The 20,795-nt window shown below is 42.3% G+C and overlaps 3 protein-coding genes across 6 annotated transcripts; 2 read left to right on the top strand and 1 right to left on the bottom strand.

Moving 5' to 3' along the window:
• The first annotated feature begins 103 nt into the window (after positions 1-103).
• Positions 104-17,338, top strand: LOC141910852 (fragile X messenger ribonucleoprotein 1 homolog A-like). 4 transcript variants are annotated; one of them, XM_074801701.1, is made up of 19 exons: positions 104-158; positions 1,005-1,057; positions 1,150-1,255; positions 1,887-2,041; positions 2,594-2,659; positions 2,747-2,840; positions 3,274-3,390; positions 3,767-3,940; positions 4,351-4,429; positions 4,954-5,069; positions 5,160-5,183; positions 5,992-6,009; positions 6,688-6,774; positions 6,862-6,968; positions 7,422-7,531; positions 8,190-8,378; positions 9,739-9,978; positions 11,800-11,898; positions 12,060-17,338. In XM_074801701.1, exons 1-19 carry the CDS (start codon positions 108-110, stop codon positions 12,455-12,457), a joined length of 2,283 nt encoding a protein of 760 aa, XP_074657802.1. In that variant the 5' UTR covers positions 104-107; the 3' UTR covers positions 12,458-17,338. The 4 variants fall into 4 exon arrangements, with proteins under 4 accessions (XP_074657802.1, XP_074657804.1, XP_074657801.1 ...); XM_074801703.1 differs by having other exon boundaries at positions 3,274-3,402; positions 9,739-9,885; XM_074801700.1 differs by having other exon boundaries at positions 3,274-3,402.
• Positions 10,049-11,647, top strand: LOC141911162 (uncharacterized). The gene is made up of 4 exons (XM_074802133.1): positions 10,049-10,080; positions 10,177-10,267; positions 11,036-11,129; positions 11,643-11,647. The coding sequence occupies exons 1-4, from the start codon at positions 10,049-10,051 to the stop codon at positions 11,645-11,647; spliced, it is 222 nt and encodes a 73-aa protein (XP_074658234.1).
• Positions 17,339-17,400: 62 nt separating the features above from the next.
• LOC141910853 (N-alpha-acetyltransferase 35, NatC auxiliary subunit-like) lies at positions 17,401-20,697 on the bottom strand. The gene is made up of 2 exons (XM_074801705.1): positions 20,611-20,697; positions 17,401-20,364 (listed from the first exon to the last, which is right to left on the bottom strand). Exon 2 carries the CDS (start codon positions 20,350-20,352, stop codon positions 18,118-18,120), a length of 2,235 nt encoding a protein of 744 aa, XP_074657806.1. The 5' UTR covers positions 20,353-20,364; positions 20,611-20,697; the 3' UTR covers positions 17,401-18,117.
• Between the last annotated feature and the right edge of the window lie 98 nt (positions 20,698-20,795).

Raw genomic sequence — 20,795 nt, 5'->3', positions numbered from 1 at the left:
ACCATTCTGCAAATACCCGATGAGTGCGAATGCCAAGGTTGTTAGAAAGACTGACACTGGAAAGTGAGGTTTTCGGTGACGGCCGAATCGATTCTGCGTTCGTCAAGATGGAGGACTTGATCGTCGAAGTTTGCGATCTAAATGGGGTTTATTACAAGGTAATTCCAGGCACTTGCGACGGTTCGATTTCCGATAAATTTTCACGAATTAAAATCTAAATTCCGTTCTTTCGGGAAATGTATGAATTTTGTACGAAAACCTTTTAAAAGTGGTTAAAATCGGGGTTTAAAATGACCAGTTCGAACGTACGTGATAATGAAAGTGCGTGGCGATCGCACACTCATTACACAACCCACACGGCCGCATTCTTCTGATTCTTAGAATGTTCTCAACTCGAATGAGTAATATTTATTTCCAGCATCAGCAACAAATCGAATTTTCTTGAATATTCATCGATTTTTTACTCTTTTCGTAATAATAGACTTAACCCTTTCTCAGTCTGTTTAATTCTTCTTGCCCTACTTTTACACTTACTAATTCTTGAATTGAATTATTGGCAAGTAAATTAAACTGCTATTGATATTGTGGAAATTCCACTTCGAGTGTCGCAGGGGCGGATCTAGGGGGGGGGGGGGTTCTCCGGGGTCCGGACCCGGCCTTCCCTTTGGGGTTGCCCCCGTCCTTATCGCTGAAAAATTTCCTTACCTACTTTCTTTAAATAATGAATGATAATATGCCTTCTCCTCTACGTAGCTTGTCTCAAAAACTACGTAGAGGAGACTTAGAGTCCGGTCTCGACTAGAAGCATTTCCCTTAAACGCTGTAAAAAATCACGGGTTCTGTTTATTCGACAATTGTTTGCTCGATACATAATTAATCTTGAGATAATCTTCATAATAAAGTCGTGTAAAATTCAATGTTTGCTTTTCACTAGTTTTTAAGTTGGTTCAAGACCCAACAGCAGGACAACCGTTTTATTTCACTTTTACTCTTAATATTTACAGGCATCTCTGAAAAATATTCACGCTAACGAAGTCACCGTCACCTATGAAAATGAGTAGGTTTCAAATTGAATATCTGAAGAAATTATTAAATTTTTCGTCCCATAGAATTTAGTTTTTACGTATGAATTGTTTTTTATTTTTGTAGTTGGAAACCGGAACAGCAAGTTCCTTTTGCCAATGTGCGTCTTCCTCCCCTTCCATCGGAGGATATCGGCTCTCAAAAAACCTACAATATCGGTGATAACGTAGAGGTTAGTATCTCACGCTGGCTGAAATCCTAAATATATCGAGATACAAATCTCAGACATATCGAGATACAAATCTCAGACATATCGAGATAAAACCTACAATATCGAGATATAAATTTCAGACGTATCGAGATACAAATCTCAGACATATTGAGATACAAATCTCAGACATATCGAGATACAAATCCCAGACATATCGAGATACAAATCTCAGACATATCGAGATACAAATCTCAGACATGTCGAGATACAAATCTCAGACATATCGAGATACAAATCTCAGACATATTGAGATACAAATCCCAGACATATCGAGATACAAATCTTAGACATATCGAGATACAAATCTTAGACATATCAAGATGCAAATCCCAGACATATCGAGATACAAATCTCAGACTTATCAAGAAAAAAATCTTAGACATATCGAGATACAAATGCGAGGTATATAAAAAAAGTCTCAGATATATCAGGAAACCAATCCCAGTTATGTCGCGATACAAATCTCAGATATACTCAAATTATAGATGTATAAAAATTGAATAATTTGGTTACTAATCTTGGATACATTGAGACCTAAATCTAGATATTTCACGTTCATTGAGATATGATATATCGTGTTATTGTTTTATAGGTTTATCGAACGTTAAAAGAAAGTGAACCGGAAGGTTGGTGGTTAGCTCAAGTTCGAATGATCAAAGGAGAATTCATCGTCGTAGATTTTATGACGACCGAACCGCGACAGGGTGATATTATTAGTATTGATAAATTAAGACCTGCTAATAAAAAGTAAGTGTTTCATAAACCTGGGGCCAGTTGCTCAAAAAATTGTCAAAAAACGATTAGTTGACGTAGTGATGCGCTGGTTATCTTTAACCAAATCTCGAGCAACTGAACCCAGTTCCACAGTTGTGAGTTAGAGTTAACTCTGAGTTAAAATAAGTTCATTTTGAATGAGTTAACTCTGAGTTAAATCTTAACTCAGATCTTAACTCAGAACTGTGGAACTGGACCCTGGCCCCTGCTAGTTAACTCCACCGTCTAAAGGCCTATTAGACAGGGTGGCTTCTTTTAAGAAAAGTCGGGGAATTTTGTAAGAAAAAGCTAGAAGTCATGGAAATTTGTTGAGATTGAGATTAAAATCATCAAACAGTTTTCGTCTATATCTTACATATTTGACTGTGTTAATGGATCGGATCAAGTCAGGGAAAACATTGTGCATGACAGGGAATAGTTAGGGAAAAAGCAAGTCAAATATAAGTGGCCGCCGTGCTAGATGACATCGAGTCTCTTCCATCTCATGCTGATCCTTAATAAATAAGCTGTGTTTATTTTTTTCAGTCCACCTATATCTATTAGTTCATTTTATAAATGCACGATCGATGTTCCACAAGATATGAGAGATGTGTAAGTACGGCTCCGTGTCGTCGGTTCGTCTTCTAACTCTCGTATCATCGCCGTTATAAATCCCGTCTGTTTAATGTGATATTTCAGCTGTAAAGACGACGTGAATCATCGTGATTTTCGTAAAGCTTGCGGAGCTGCTGTCGTTATTTACGATGATAATAATTCTACACTTACAGTATTGGTGAGTTAACGCTTAACGCGCCCTCGATGCGGCTGGTTTCCCTCTCTCTTCGATCTCACTCAGCTGCGGGTTCTCTTGCAAGTTTTGGAGAATTATTGGCTTTTTTCCACGCCTAGAAAAGCTATGGCTATGGAAAAGTTGTGGAAAATCAGAAAAAGATCTCAAAATAAAGTTTTCCTTCTATTTTGAATTTTAGGCTATATGCCTAAATGTTTTACCACGCATTTGATAATAAACTTTCTGAAAACAATTTGTCGATGGTATCGATAATTGGCACTTATTTACTTCGAATGGGCCTACATAGCCTGTTTTAGTTGAGTTACTTAGAGGTATGGAAAATTGATAACCTGGGTCTGGAAAATGAGTTCGGGAAACCATAAGAACCCGTTCGCGTGTTAGATGAATAAACTCATGTTTCTGGTTTTCGTTTCAGTCTTCAAATGAACAAGTTACTAAATTGGCTTCCTTACTAGGTGATATGCATTTTAGAAATCTACGTCAGAAAATGTTATTAAAACAGAGAACTGACGAGGCGATGAAGAAACTGGAGGTAACTATTGAGGTATCGTGTAGTTTATTTTTATTTCTCTCTTTCGTCTTTTCTTTAAGTGTTCCTTGTTTTAGATGTATTTCATAAGTGTATTACCTGCCGGGTACTATGTAATTTCTCGAGAAAGTAAATTCTGAAATGACATGAAGAGTGCTCCGATGTCGATTGCAATCTCTTTTCTGTTCATTCGTTTTACAAAAATGCCTTTAAAACATAATCTTCCGAGAAAATGAAATAATCGATAATATCGAAATAAGTTAAGAATAAAAGATGTTAAGAAGTTAAGTGTCCAAATAATAGTAAAAGTTAATCCTGAACTTCTTTGTGGATCGTTTGTGAAATTGACGGATATGCTGAATTAATCGTGTTCTTGTAGAGTACTAAGTTACACAGTCGAGCGAATTTCATGGAAGAGTTCAGCGTACGCGAAGATCTGATGGGTTTAGCTATCGGTACTCACGGCGCTAATATACAGCAGGCTCGTAAAGTGGAGGGCGTCACTTCTATCGAGCTGGACGAGAATACGTGTACGTTCAAAGTATGCGGTGAGGTACGTCTGCAGCTATCCAATTACGGTCCAGCTATCTGCATAGGCCTATGGTGCTTAGTCTTTATATTATTCCTTTACCTACAAACAAACTTAAACTACACAAGTCTTAAATTTGGTAATTTGCATTAGTGTTTATTTTCTCGCCGTCATCATACGTACACATTTCATAAACCATCTTTTCTTTTTGTAAAAAAAAAAATTTTTTTCCTTTTATCCACAAGCGCGCGCAAGATTTCACGATGAATAAATATTGAATTGAATCGTCCTGAGCTTGAATTCCTTTTAAACGCCCTAAAATTTAGATGATCTAAATTTTAGGGGTAAATAGCTGATCGAGACCCTCGTCCTCCTTTATGATAGATGATCTCAAATGGAGAGTGTAATGTGAAATGTTATTGTTTATTTCATAGACTGAACACGCTGTAAAAACTGCTAGAAATATGTTAGAATTTGCTGAAGAAACGATACACGTTCCGCGTGAATTAATCGGTTAGTATTTCACCGTTTCAACGTTGCTTATTTGGTTTTCAAGTTGGCGATGAATACCACGATTACAACGAGGCTGAGATAGTCGGTTATCCATTAGTCTAGCTCAGGTCGACTTTTGACCCAACTAGATTGTCGTAAGTACAGCGGTAGTGCACATGTGACCGCTGATTGCTGATTTGTTTGTCTAACGATCTTAACAGGTTTACTACAACTTGATCATCGCTGAGTCTCATGGTTTGTTGACTCGCCATTTTCGGCGCTAAAAGTCATCTGATGCATAACTCGTCGCTGATTGGCTACAACCTTAAGATCAGTTAGAGGAAATAGAACTTGTTCTATCCTCGTGATTCGGCTTACGATCGGTCTGCGATCAATCTGTTGCGACCATAAGTAAACTCGTGTTGAAAATGTTCCCGATTAAAAAATCGCTGATCAGACCCGAGTTAGACTTTCCACCTTTTAAGCAATTAGCAAACAGTTTTGATGCCAAGATTCCGTACGAGTACGTTTTGTATTTTCTGCAGCTAAAGTCATCGGAAAAAACGGTCGCAATATTCAGGACATCGTCGATAAATCGGGCGTCGTTCGTGTGAAAATAGAGGGCGATAACGACCAGGACGGAGATGATCTGAAAGTGGAGGTCAGTGTTTACTTGAATTCTTCATTTTTCCGATCAGTTTCGAGATTTTCGAATGCAATATTGAAAAAATTGTTTTTTGTCTCTTTTTAGAATTATGCCGATCCTTATGGAACGGTAAGTTTGGATATGTCAGGGATGAAAATCTTCCGACCATGGACGGATTTCCGACCTTTTCTAACATTTTCTTTATTCCTGAGAACAGTGTAAATCACCTCAATTGCTTTAATCACCTAAATCGCGGGCGTCACATCGGAGCGCTCCGTAGTTAGGAGTGCTCGTTAAGATGGTTTTCGGCAGTTGTTAGCACAACTGTGGAGTCGGAGAAACCAATACGGCGTCTCATTCAAAAAGCGGCTCTAATTCAGGCCCAAACTATTAACATTTTGACCAAAAGGAAGTTTTTTGGCTAAAAGTTACTGATTTTTGTTCCCCGAGAAAATTCTTTTTTTTTGAAAATATTTTCCGACTTTTTCAATATGGGCTGTTTTCATCCCTTCATCTTTTCATCCCTGGTTTTCTCTTGTATTTTCTCGACCATACGTTCAATCTTTCGTAAGGCTTGTGGTAGTTGTTGCAAATTGTTGTGTGATTAAAAGTCTTTTCGGATTCTGTAGTGTTGAGTTCCCCCACAAAACCATTTTCAGCTTTTAGACTAATCATCGGGTTCAAATTTGGTATTTTCGGAAATTTACAATTATTAGTTTATTTCGATTGTTAGATTTTTTGAGCCAAGATTTTATGTCAACAAAAAGGGAAGATCGAGTTTCGAAGGAAAAAAGAAGAAAAACATTTCATATTTAGTCTGATCCGGAGTCCGCCTTTTCGTAGCTACTGTTGCTTTCATCCGTAAAATCTTCGGAGCGGTTCGGTGCATTTTCAAATCATCGCTTTCATTACTGACGGGTATTCGAATATATTTTAGGGTGTTGGTCCTAGATTGGTAAGGTTCTTTTCATTCGAGTGATTTTCAATGATTTCAATCGGTTCTCGAAGATTTATTTCATTGAGATTTCGTTTTTCAATTGATATTCTTTCAATTCATTTAAGCTTAATTCATATTATTCCTGTATTTCTGTATCATACATATACATTTATTGTAAATGCTTGGTTTATAGACTGGGATGAATGATTTATAAACATTTGTTTTACTGATTTTGTCATGAAACCTCAGTTTATCAGACCAGACCCTTCAGTTGAACCCTTCTTCTATTATTTCATAAATTCAATGCTTATAGTTTATTATATAAAAGCATGATACGATATTCTGGTTTTGCTTCAGCGTTATTTCATAAACACTGATTTTACTATTGCATACAAGGACAATGTCTAACAATGATCTCTGTATTCTAATGACATACAGGGATCATGTCTATCAATGATCATTGTATTCTTATCGCATACAGAGATCATCACTATTGATGATCACTGTATTCTTATCACATATAGAGATCATGTCTGTCAATGATCAACGTATTCTTATCACATATAGAGAGATCATGTCTTAATGATCACTGTATGTTTATCGCATACAGAGACCTTGTTAATTAATGATCAGTGTATTTTCATCGCATACAGCCGCCATGTAAATCAATGATAACTGTATTCTTATCGTATACAGGGGCAAGTACCGTTTATATTCGTCGGAACAGTTGAAAGTATCAGCAACGCTCGAGTTTTGTTAGAATATCATTTAGCTCATTTAAAGGTAAGTCTTGGTCTCTTGTCAGTCTTATCGTATAACAATGTTTCGAGAGTTGTTTTTGAAAACCTGTTTTGGAATCGTTGTTCGCAGGAAGTCGAAGCTTTGAGGCAAGAAAAAATAGAAATCGATCAACAGTTGAAGAGTATCGGGGGTCAACCTCAACCGGGTCCGTACTTCCCTCCTCCTAGAGAACGAAGGTAACTAAAAACTATAGATGCAGTAGACTTTGCCGCGCCTCGGTTCAGGCGCGGATCCAGGGCAGGTGATTTGGATGCAAGAGCCCTGGGGATGAGCAGCAGAGCACACCCTTACCCCCACCTTTAAAAATCCTGCAACTGCCCATGCGGGTAATAAATCTTTTCTGTAGCAAGCAAATTCTCGGGCAGTCAGGAGCAGGGATGTGTCATTAGTGCAAAGGATTTGGGAAGAAAATTAATGTTTGTGCGGAGAAATGATAAACAGTCAGGCAGGGTGAACTGCAGTTATTATTGTTAGCCAAATACAATATCACATACATGTAATTTCAATAGTGTCGGCCATCTTGGAATTAGGTGTGAATAACAGTGGCCGGTTTACTGATTCGGACTACGGACTAACTGACTAATCGAAGTTGATCGTTTGAATTATCGTGTTGTTGTTGTTTTTGTCAGGGCGGGAAGCAACGATCCGTATTTAGACGAGAGAGGTCGAGGTCGCGGAGGACGGGGTCGAGGTCGCGGGCGTGGTCGATGGAATCAGGAGAGGCACGAGAGAGCCAGCGGTAAGTGTTATCTCTACTCCAGAACCTGGTGAAGTGTGTCGCGGCGAATTAGGGGGTTTATAGCAAGTCTGACGAATTCTGAAAAGTGCTTGCTTTTCGAGAAATTAAGGATAGGGTTTATTTAGAATAGTGCTTGCATTTTCTGGTAAAATCCTCAGAGCTGAATTTTGCCTTAGTCTCGACTGCTACAACCCCAGTAATCATTAGCTAGGGAAAACGGTCTCTCTCTCTCTCCCACTCTATTGGTCCTCTTTAACTCTCTACCTAAAACCGAATTGTCAACTGAACAATTGTTGTCCCTGGTGATGCAGGGTGGCCATTGACCTAAACTCAGGGAATCGGAAAAATCTAATCAGGGAAAAAAACTCAGGAAATTTGATGAAAACCTCGGAAAACACGTTGAATTTGGATATCACTTCCGATGTGTTTCCAATACATGATTCATAAAAAATGAATGAATCGTAACATTTTAAACCTTGAATTTCCTTAGATTCACTCAGGGAATTTGGAAAAATCAGGGACATTGTAAATGGACAGAAAGTGATCACCCTGTTATAGGACACTTCAGGGTATTGAAAATTAGTCGGTGTCCCTGAAACGTTAGTCGTCGCTCCTCGTTAACCTTGACTATAGAACTTTGTATTTATATATGGCTTAGCTGATAGTAACGCAACGCCCCCTGCTGGTAACCAGCAACAACAGCAGCGAATATCCGATTGGTCGGCGGAGGTGACCGCGCAGGAAGAACGACATCACTCCGGTTACCTGACCGATAGTATTCTCAGCAGACGAGGTCGAGGTCGCGGTGGTGCCCGCCGTTACGGAAGATTTCCGGGCAGAGATCCAGGTCTGTGTCCGTCTGCTAATAAACACGAGTTTCCATGACTACCGAACAGTTGTTTATCTACAGGGTCCCTATGAATCCTTGATTCTATAAAAACTCCTTCTAAACGGGAAATACTTAAAGGCTGCTTGAAAATTACTTCAGCAAATGCCTGAAACTCTTTCAAAAATTCTTCAATTTTTAGAAATAGTAAATTAGAAATTTTTCTCTAGTAGTTGTACTGTAAACTGCCCCTAAACAGCTGTTTTAATCGGTACAGTTGGAGCCAGGAATTTTTTTACCAAATTAGGCAGTTACAAAATGAGAAACTTTCAAACTAATTGTATAAAAGATGGAAATTTGTTTACAAAACCACTGAATTAATCGTTTACTGAGATGAACAGTAAGGATTTAGGAGAAGTCTACTGTAATTGGGATATGAAGGTGATGTCGACACTTCCCCGAAATCGAAATTTTCTCCTTTAAAACTCTTTGAAAACTGATTATATCCAGGAATGACTGATCTGTCTGTAGGGATCCTGTTAAAACTGCTTATATCCCGGAATGACCGATCTGTAGGGACCCTGAGTATTTTCTTGTAGACCGCGTGTAGAATGATTGATATTGCATGTTATTTTCTTAATTATTTGGTCAGATGAAAATAATTTCAAAATTGTCCGGTTACCGGAACTATCTTAACAAAACTCTCTCCCTCGTCCTGCATCTGAATTCTTAGAACATTTTCTGCATTTCACTTGAAAACGGCCGCATGCATTAGATTACAGATTTTATACTTTCACGCGCTGTAGTGAGGGCTTCTAAAATGAAAAAAAAAACCGCTGAAATTCCGAGGCTAGATCTTAGCGTATGAACCACGTAATTGATGAAGTGAAAAAAAGTTATTTCAAATAGGACACTTTGGCTCAAAAGAGGGAACATTCGCGCGCCAATCACCCTCGGCATGTATTCGAATCTGATAGCGTTGGGATTCACTTTCGTACGAAACCCTGCGCGACATGATAACTGCTGTCATTATCGGGCAATCGGAAATCCGGTTTAATTTTATCGCGGGGTTTTCCGATTATAGATTACATGTGAAAACAGCTATTATTATACAACGGACAATCTTATTGGTGCCGTGGTTATCTTGCGGTAAACCTGTGCATGTAGCTGAGCGCATGGTCTCTGTGGCAGGGTTTTGTGCGGTAGCTAAGTGTAGCGATGCCATCAGATTCTGATCCTTGCCGAGAGTGTGTGCGTTTGGGGATGGCCGTGTATTTCTTGATTTTCTGCACGATAACTAGTGAAATAGACCTAACTCGCACCGTTTGGATTTGAGAAGTTTAACCCGTGCATGAATCGATTATATCTATTCTACTAACAGATCATCACTACGGCGACCGGAGGAGTGGTGGTTACTACGACAACAACCATCGCGGCGGTTACCACGATCACCGCGGCGGTTACCATGACAGCCATCGAGGCGGTTACCACGACAACCACAGAGGAGACTATACCGATCGAGGAGGAGGTGGGTACTTACTGAATCGTATGATGGGTATTACACCAGCACCAGCAGCCGCCGCAGCAGCAGCAGTCAGCGACAGAGACAGAACCAATATCGGTAACTGTCAGCTATCTGTGTAGTGGTGTAGTTACTCCCCCTGGTGGTGAATAACTGAATCTCCCCAGACATGACCTGCTTGTGTATACGCTTCCTTTTGTGGTGAATTACTGTGAGGACCTCTGAACTCCCTCCCCCAGACACGACCTCTGAGCTCCCTCCCCCAAACAGCACCTCTGAGCTCCCTTCCCCAAACAGCACCTCTAAGCTCCCTTCCCTAACAGCACCTCTGAGCTCCCTTCCCCTAACAGGACCTCTGAACTCCCTCCCCCAGACACGACCTCTGAGCTCCCTCCCCCAGACACGACCTCTGAGCTCCCTTCCCCAGACACGACCTCTGAACTCCCTCCCCCAGACACGACCTCTGAGCTCCCTTCCCCAGACACGACCTCTGAACTCCCTCCCCCAGACACGACCTCTGAGCTCCCTTCCCCAGACACGACCTCTGAGCTCCCTTCCCCAGACACGACCTCTGAGCTCCCTTCCCCAGACACGACCTCTGAACTCCCTTCCCCAGACACGACCTCTGAGCTCCCTTCCCCTAACAGGACCTCTGAACTCCCTCTCCCAGACACGACCTCTGAGCTCCCTCCCCCAGACACGACCTCTGAGCTCCCTTCCCCAGACACGACCTCTGAGCTCCCTCCCCCAGACACGACCTCTGAGCTCCCTCCCCCAGACACGACCTCTGAGCTCCCTCCCCCAGACACGACCTCTGAGCTCCCTTCCCCAGACACGACCTCTGAACTCCCTCCCCCAGACACGACCTCTGAGCTCCCTTCCCCAGACACGACCTCTGAGCTCCCTCCCCCAGACACGACCTCTGAGCTCCCTCCCCCAGACACGACCTCTGAGCTCCCTTCCCCAGACACGACCTCTGAGCTCCCTCCCCCAGACACGACCTCTGAGCTCCCTCCCCCAGACACGACCTCTGAGCTCCCTCCCCCAGACACGACCTCTGAGCTCCCTTCCCCAGACACGACCTCTGAACTCCCTCCCCCAGACACGACCTCTGAGCTCCCTCCCCCAGACACGACCTCTGAGCTCCCTTCCCCAGACACGACCTCTGAGCTCCCTTCCCCAGACACGACCTCTGAGCTCCCTTCCCCAGACACGACCTCTGAGCTCCCTTCCCCTAACAGGACCTCTGAGCTCCCTTCCCCAGACACGACCTCTGAACTCCCTCCCCCAGACAGGACCTCTGAGCTCCCTTCCCCAGACACGACCTCTGAGCTCCCTTCCCCAGACAGCACCTCTGAGCTCCCTTCCCCAAACAGCACCTCTGAGCTCCCTTCCCCAAACAGCACCTCTGAGCTCCCTTCCCCAGACACGACCTCTGAGCTCCCTTCCCCAGACACGACCTCTGAGCTCCCTTCCCCAAACAGCACCTCTGAGCTCCCTTCCCCAAACCGCATCTCTGAGCTCCCTTCCCCAGACAGCACCTCTGAGCTCTCTCTCCCCTGAACTGGACCTCTGAGCTCCCTTCCCCAGACAGGAACTCTGAGCTCTCTTTCCCAAACAGGACCTCTGAGCTCTCTTCCCTGAACTGGACCTCTGAGCTCTCTTCCCCAGACAGGAAATGCGTATGTGTTGTTGTTTCTCCTCCTACCCGGACTGTAGCAATTCTGATAACTGGGTTCTAGTATATGCGTGATGTGTAACAGTGTAACTCCCCCTGGTGGTATTCAATTTAACTGTTCAGTCTAACACTAACTAAGTAGTATGTATGTAGTGCTGTTTGATGCATGGGTACTTACTCATTTACCCCCTCCCCCCCCCCGAACTGACTATTGATTATTGATTGATTGTTTGTATTTGTAGTATCACATAATGACGGAACTCGTAGGCGTGTAACTGATGATGATGATACTGTATTAGATAATCAACAAGAAATCTCTAGTGTTACCAGTCAGGATCAAGGTCTGTTGTTGTTAACTTTATCTCCGGATATAAAGTTGAAACAAGCCTCGTTATTTTATCTTCAAAAACGCATATATTTGTATTTGTATTAGTATGAACAGACCAACCTCGCGAGGTCCTGAATGAGATTATTTATTAACGAGAAATTATTGCGTTTACAGAAAGTGTTTCATCGATGGATGGCAACAATGAGAGTCGTCGTAGACGTCGCCGTAGAAACAAAAACCGGGGCGGCAGCAGTAACCGCGGCAACAACGGCCCGACGTCGGGAACGGAAACGGATAATAGCGTATCGAACTATCGCGGCGTGCGCGGAAATTCCGCACCTCCGCCGCGCTCCGACAAAACGCAGATTAACGGTAAATCGTCGGTGCCACCTAGCGGTAAGAATAGTAAAGAACCGTCTGCTGCGGCCGGCGGCGGCGACGACCATACCCCGAAAGAACAAAGAGCGCCACCTGTCCGCAAACAACAACAGCAGACGGCGCCAAGGAACGGACGTAAAGAGAACGGCACGTCGGAGAAAAAAGAATCACAGATGGTCAACGGAGAGAAATAAAGATAGAGAGAAAGAAAGAGAGAGAGGAGGGTGAGAGATATCAGGCAGGGTTTATACCCCTCCCCCGAGTCAGAATTAGTTTGTTAGACCCTTCAACGCTAACTACTGAAAATATTCATACTACTTACTAATAGCGAAATGCGAAGATTTTTAGTTCTTTTTCAAAATGTCTACTGCTTGTTTTTTGTGTGAACTGGATTTCGCGTTGTTTGATATTTAGAGTTTTTGAGTGTTACGTAGATTCTGTGTAAATTTCGGCGTTCGAATATTTATAAATGCTTTATAAAAACTTGAGTAAATGAACGCGGTGAACTGAGTAAATGAACGCGGTGAACTGAGTAAATGAACGCGGTGAACTGAGTAAATGAACTCGGTGAACTGAGTAAATGAACACAGTGAACTGAGTAAATGAACGCAGTGAACTGAGTAATTGAACACAGAGAACATGTGAATAAATGAACGCAGTGAACTGAGTAAATGAACGCAGAAAACTACCTTATTGAACGCAGAGAACATGTGAGTAAATAAACGTGGTTGTAAGCTGAGAAAAGCAGTCGGTAAAAACTGTACAAACAAAATCTCATTGTGAATATTTTTATACATACATAAAAATCTAAAACGCATTTTTGTGATACCGAAAATTGTAAATAGATAAGAATTCTTTTCTCTCTTACTAAGAAAACCAGTTCTTCGTGTAATATCGCTGATTTTTTAGAAAAAAAATTGTGTCTCTCGTGAAAAAAAAAAACGTAATAATTAGCCGCAATGGCATTTAAAAAAACTGTAGGTTAGAAAATTGTAGGTTAAAGAAAAGTTCAACGGCTTTAAGGTGAATTTATGATGAATTTAAGGTGAATTTATGATGAATTTTTAAGCGTGTGGTTTAGTTTTTGAGTAGTATTTTGAACCCTGTCTGATTCTGTCACCGATTGAATCGATCATCGACGCGACGAAATTTACGTGCGGTCTTTCTTCGACTCCAAAACAACCGACGGCGACCCGACCAATGGCGACGACACATGATGACCTTGACCTCGGACTACGATTAACCGATTAACGATATTTTTAAAACTGATACGCAACGCCATCTAGTGTTTCCAGGTGTCGGAGACGGATTGGGAGCCAGTTCTCCAGCTCGTGGATGCCTAATCCCGATAGGATTTCTGGAGAGCTCCGGACGAAGAGGAGATGATCCGGAGTGCCTGGTCTCTACGATGGTGTTGTGTGGTTTTTAGTTTGACGGCTCGCGAACGCCTCAAACTATCCTCGATTCATTGATATAAACGGCTTTAACGTTATATATTTATTGATATGGCAACGATAATGTGGCAACAATGTAACCGAAAACGTGGGCGAATTATCATTTCAAACGTTTCGAAAACGAAAAAAAAATTCGATTCTCATTATTATCTTCACCGCTTGCTACGATATATGACAATGATAATTTTTTCATCGCTATGGTTACGGTATCTTAACTCGACATAATGTAACATGTAAAGAATTTTATGTGTTTTTTTGATGTGAAGAAAGTATCAATTTTTTTTTTTTTTCGTTCTTTTTTTTAAAGCTTTTCGTTTCGTAGATTTTTAAATTCACGCAAATACACGTGTAGTGTTAGACTCTGGATAGAGAGGGGGGAAAGTCGGAGAGGCTGAGGTGCTCCAGTTGGAGTGACTGATCAGGTCGATATCACCGCTTCCATGGTTTGTAGTGAGTCCACTCGGCGCGACTTTTTGGACAACTAACTGCTTGCTTTTCACAAAAATGTGCTGCTTTTTGACTTGTTAGCCATTTTGTTACAGCATTTGTAATAAAAGCCAAACACACATCACTTCTGGACAATGTCCTTGTGCATGAATGACATTGTGATTTAACGGTAGATTATTGTTACGGTTTGACAGATCATTATTGGCCGTCACAATGTCTGTCATGGGCGCAATTCGCTAAAAAGTGCTACCTTTCTCCACCAAAATTGCTGGGGCCAGTTGCTCTAAAGTGTGGTCAGAACTAACCAGTGTATAGTTAAAATAGTGACATTTAAAAGTCCGTTGTTGCTATGGTATTTATCCACCGGTTATCTTAAACCAATGTTATCTTTAACCAACCTTTGAGCAACTGCGGCCCCTGATATCGCTCACTTCAGCTAAAGACTAATGTACGTTCTGTTGCAAACCATGGCTTTAGTCGGAGGGCTGATCAGTTAAACGGCAACTGCTCCAGCCTCATCCGGAACTGTTCCAGCCTCATTCAGACGGTTTTCTGTTGAGAGTATCGCATAAATTTTCTGTCCATCATTTGTAAATAATTGTTACGCACTAAATGAACTCTTTGCTTTTGTACGAGTAAAAACGTTAAAAAGTACGTTCTCTTTCTCGGTCAAAGAGTAATTCTCCCTGTAAAATAAGAACCTCAATTCTAGAAAGACTCTACATGATAGGGGAGAGGGAGAGAGGGAGAGGAGTAATTTTCGTTTCTTGTGAGACTAGCTTTTCTTGTCAGTAAAGACTAAAGTTTTATGAGTTTTATGCAAAATATCCAGAAATCAAAGTTGAATGACTCTGACTCATGATCATGATCATTGAATTAAGATCAGGTTCTTACAGATCGGGGAATCCTAGATACCCTGATAATTCCCTGACCCCTGACCAAAAATTTTCTGATTAAATTATAAGATATCCTCAGTGAGGGCTGTTTCTTATCGAGATGTTCCTTGTGCCACTCGTCACCAGCTAGAACATCAAGGGACCTAAAATTCAAATATACCCTGTTAAGATTATAAGACATCCTCATTGAGGGCTGTTTCTTGTCGAGAGGTTCCTCATGCCACTCGTCACCAGTAAGAACAATAAGACACTGAAAACTCAAATACAATCATATTCCCCCATCTTTTTACTGATTATCACGAACTCCCGGCAGGGAAAAAGATAAAATCCGGATTTTCACTGATCTGTAAGAATTCTGTTGACAAGAAATGCATACTGTACTACCGATAGATATTAAGTGCTGTTAATTGTGAAAAAAAAACCAATTTTATGTGTATTAATTTTTTTCTTCATTAAATACAATGTATTATTACGGTTTTCGTACATATTTATTGCGTCTTGAGAGCAGACGACCCGATTCAACACGCGGCGAGTTCGATAAAAACCGAATTCGGATTCTGTCGCGCGTAGAACCGTGGTCGGAAACTGCTATGAGTTTGCTTTGAAAATGTTTAAAAACAACTACTGATTATAGAACTACTACTAAATGGGACAACTTGTTAAAAGCCTTATAGATTATACAGTTAGAACAGTGTGGTTGGTGTCTAGTCGGTTGAGAGGGGTGCACTGTACGGGGGGCCATACCAAAGGTCAATCCGGAGTGCAGAGCTGCCATCTGTTCCTGATTTTCAGTATCTATTAGTATTTTCAGTATTTGTTAGTATTTTATAACAAGAAATATGTTGCAAGCGTACAGAAATATGAAAGATGTTACTGAGGGTCTTACTGTTGATTACTGATTAATTTGAACAGAAATATGAAAGATGTTACTGAGGGTCTTACTGTTGATTACTAATTGATAGGATCATTTAGTTACTGATAATTAAATTCAGTTTGTTACTGATGGTCCTTTTCAGAGGTTGGCAGCCTGTAAATGTTACTTCCATCAAGTGCTAGGCACGAAAATGGAGAGAGTTGGTGATTTCCTCCAGAAAATTCAGAATTTTAAAGGCATTTCATGCAATTCTGAGAGTATTAATGTTGTTTGCTTGCCAGTTGGAAATGCGCGAGTGTAGCTGAAGTGTCTCCAGCACGTCTAAAGCCACCCCTCTCGCGCAGCCTGTAAGCTACCAGATGTAAACTAACTGTATAATCGAACGGGTTATTATTTACCTGAGATAGAAACACTGTAAGCTTATAACTGACCCAGGGTACACCACGAGGGGCACATCGAATCAATTCCGCGAGGTACACCATTTTACATGGGCACACCAAATATCTCGCGATTGTTGTTAAGAGGTGCACCTACAGCGGAAACTCGTTACAACGTACTTCAGGAGACCAGAAAATCTGTTCATTATAATCGAGAGTTTGTTATATCCAGTATGAAAATAATTAAATTCTCTAATTCGGGACACGATTTCATATGGGGTCATTCATTTATTACGTACGCATTAGGGGAGGGGGAGGGGTCAGTGCAATTGCGTACTGTAATGCTTAATGTATACAAAAAAATGGCCGATTTTGCGTACAGAGAGGGAGGGGGGGTTGAAAAATTCAAATTTTATGCGTACGTAATTAATGAATGATCCCTATTTGTTTAATCTGATGAATCGTCGTATCAGAGTTCGTTATAACGTGGTTCCACTGTAATATCTTTGCCGAGTAGAGGTACACAAATTTCCTCTGATCTGGTGCGAGGCAAGAGGGGCACCAAATATCTTTGAACCGCATCAATCTTCGAGGAGAGTACCGATTATCATCAGTGCTCCATCATGAGAGTAACGTGTACCCGGCATTAGACACGGAATATCCTATTATTACATATCATCATCGTCTCGAGCCAGTAAAACTGCATAATAATCAATCAACAACTAGCGTTACGTGTGAATTATTCTGGGTCAGTTTATTTAAAAGCGTCGCGAATTTACAACAACATATATATATATATATATATATATATAATCGAGAAATAATGACCACTCACAGCGGTTCCGTACCGGGCAACAGTCGTTACAACAATACTACCGGTTTAAAAACGGCGAGCGATAATTCGAAATAGCTCGAAATGAAATAAGGTTTAATTTCACGCTTTAACTCGGGATAATTATTGGAGAAAATTTCTTGAGCGAAACCGTTTTCGGCTTCTGTAGATCGAAACGTGTATTCATCACCGCTTCGACTCTACCGGAAACTAATCGATCAATAATATTGATTTTTAGACTAAAGACGATGGATAAATATATAATTCACCACAAATTAATGACCTGTTTTTATAATGGATTGTTTCTATCAAAAGGTAGCTAAATATATTATTATTAATCTCCTTCACAAACTTAAGGATCGATTGTTACTTTTCTCATTTCGGGATTCGTCGACTTCTTTCATCGTTTAATCGATGGATCTGCATTAGAACCAGGGGCCAGTTGCACAGTCGTGACTTAAGTCCAAAAGTGGTCTTAAATCTTAAGACTGGTCTTAAGTTGTTTGATAAGCTATAGAACTAAGTTGGTCTTAGACTGGTCTTAAGTCTAAGCCATGACTATGCAACTGGCCCCAGAGGTTATTTCCGCATCATTTCTTGGAACCGGACGAAATTTTTATCGGGTTCGACAGAAATCTGGACTGAATCATCACGCAGAGGAAAACAATGTTACAATGTTTGTTCTTTTCGGGTTTTCAAGGTTCCATTTTACGGGTTTCAGGGCCTAAGTTTCACAAAGCCACCCTAGAACAGGCAATGTAATCAATACCTTCTTTGACAAAGTGTCTTCATGAAGTTTGTTATCAAATATGTAGTCAGACATAAGAGCATACAGCAAAAATTCAAAATAGAAGGAAAACTTTACTTTGAGACCATTTTCTGACATTTTTAATATATGAGTCAAATGTTAACTCAGAAATGTGGAACTGAATCGCGGGTTAAATTTGATTAAATCCAACTAAATAAATAATACGTTAATTAACTTTAATGATCGGGAACATTCTATGAGTCGTGAAATCGAATTCCGCGGCTGCGGTCGAGTCTTTCTTGTGACCGCCGGCGCAAAGTTTCATCACGACGAAATTCGTCTTGGCGACCTTCACCAACAATTCGACTTCCTCGCTCTGAATCGTCAAACACTCGAGCAGCATGCGCGCGTGAAGGAACGATTTACTCGCCGAGATGTACACATCGCTGGCCGTAGAGGGCGCCGCTTCCTCGCGTACGGCCATCTCTTTGTAGACGCCATACTGGATGACGGGCGGCGTCAACACGTGGCGGAACGGCGCGAAACGATGGTTGAAGCGCACCTCTTCGAATTTGGCGCCGTCGAACTCGAACTTCGCCTCCTGCATCTTGCGATCCATGTTCAACGCGACGACCGCCTTGTAAAAACCGGTGCACAAACTCTGATACGCCTGGTTGATCGCGATCTCCTGCCCCATCGGACGCGTCTTCTTCTTTTTCTTGCTTGCCTTCTTGCTTTGGCGGCCGCCTTTCTGCGACGCGGCGTCGCCGGCGGTCGCCTCGAGCTGCTCGACGACGAACGTCTCGGCGCGCGAGATCGTCGATATCAACCAGTTGTACAAACACTCGTGCAGATACCAGTAGATGTACTGATACTCATGAGGTGAATACAGCTCCAACTCGAATCCCGATAACGTGTAGTTTATCATCGTCTGTAGCGTGTGATACAGAACCCACGTTCCGAAACAAACTAAATGCTGCCGATTCGGTTCGGATTTCACTAAAACGCCGTGTAAGTACGCGTCGACTTTATCCGCCTCGTCCTGTAAACCGGATAACTCCTCGAGAATGATGACCCATTTATCGCGTTGACGCGCGCGGTTGTGACCGCATAGTTGCAGCATGCTGCAGATCGGTCGGCTGGCGTGTTGTAGGAACGCGTCGATGTACTCCTTCGCTTGAGTGCCGTTCAACGCGTTGTTCTTCGGCGACAGCGCGGGCGGCGCGATGAACGCGCGTATCGTGTCGCGAAGCACGTCGGCGACCAGGTGCTGGCCGAGGATCCGACGCGACGGACTCAGATAGACGAGTTGTAAAATCGAACGCGACAGAACGCACGGCGCCGTTTTACTGTAGTCGATGAAGAACTCGAGGGCCGCGTGTAAATTCGGGATGTCTTTGACCTGCCAGACGAGTTTAAGGCGACCGGTGACGTCTAATAAATACTCCATCGTTTCTGCACGCGATTTTATCTTCGTGTAACGCGGGAACGTCGGCGGTAGCAGACGCTGATTGATCAACGGTTCGAATCCCATCAGCGTCGAGTAGTCGTCGTCGCCGTCGGCCGAGCGTTCGGTCGGCACGATACCGAGCGCGAGCGTGTTCACCATCGCCGGTAACAGATCCTCGATCTGATTCAGACACTTCACCGCGTCGTCTAAACCGACGCATTTATCGCGCGAGAACGCGACCATCGCCGAGAAGAACAGACGCACGAATCGAAGCCTCGCGTAGACGGCCGTCGAGAGTTCGTGCTGCGTCTGCGTGCGCTCGTCCCGCGTATCGGAGCCACCCGCTTTACAACGCGTGTTCTTCATCGCGCGGCTCCACTCGTCCTCGACCTCTTTGATCATGCCGCACGCGCGCGCGTCCGAAACGTCGCTCGACATCTTGAACCCGTAGCTCATCGGCTGGAAATCTTCCTCCTCGTAAACGAGCGCGCGGTTTATCCGTTCGCGGATTATGTCGACGAGTTTCAACGCGCAGACGCTGAACGCTTTCAAACTGCGGTCCTCGATTAGACTCGGGTTGTGCAGGTAGAGATTAGTGAAAACCGTCTGCGCCAACGAATGACCTTCTAACCACGTTACCAAACAACACAAGGTCGCGTCCATTATTCCGATCAGTTGTTCGGGCGTCAGGTTGTCCACGGCGATCGTTTTATCGTCTATAGCCTGTTCTAAACTGCGTACTTTACGTTTCGTCTGGTTGCACAACATTCCCGCGTCCATTTTCGGGTCCATCATTTCGATGGCCGACATCGCCTCGAATAATCCGAAGTTCGCATCGTGCAGCAACTCGCCGAGTTCTAGATCGCGACTCGCGCGTTCGAATTCAGACGTTATCTCTGACCATTGGAAGTTGATATCGGCGTCGATTGTTGTCGTCGTCGCCGTCGGTAACAGTTCGTCGTCCTCGTAGAAGTCATCGTCGTCCGACTCCGGTTTTTTATTCTTGTCCATTTTGTCGCCGATCTGAAATTTACGAGAAAAGATTGAAATCGAACCAATCAATGAGAGGATTTTGGAGAAGGGAAGAAAGAGAAGAAGGGGAGGAGAGAAGACCCTGGGCCTGGGCCAGGAAGGAGACATCTTATCTTCACAAATTTCTCTAATCTTATTTATCTAATTATAGAATCAAAACACATTAATGACAGATATCTTATTATTAAACTAAACCAGATAAGATCAGGGGTTGACTAAAAATCTTGGCTTTTCTACCTTGACTATTTGGCCTGTATCTGTAGTTAGTTTACAGGACCGGTAAACTAAGAAGGACCTTTTTCGGAAGATTTATCAGTGTAGAGGGCGCCAGGAGACGGTCAATTATTGACAGATCAACTACAAATTCAATGAAAGTTTGTTATCAAATATTAAATATTTTTATGAAAATCACATTAAGAAAA

The sequence above is a fragment of the Tubulanus polymorphus genome, chromosome 9 (assembly GCF_964204645.1).
Source record: "Tubulanus polymorphus chromosome 9, tnTubPoly1.2, whole genome shotgun sequence".
NCBI classification, from domain to species: domain Eukaryota; kingdom Metazoa; phylum Nemertea; class Palaeonemertea; order Tubulaniformes; family Tubulanidae; genus Tubulanus; species Tubulanus polymorphus.
This window is presented reverse-complemented; position numbering and strand designations above follow the sequence as displayed.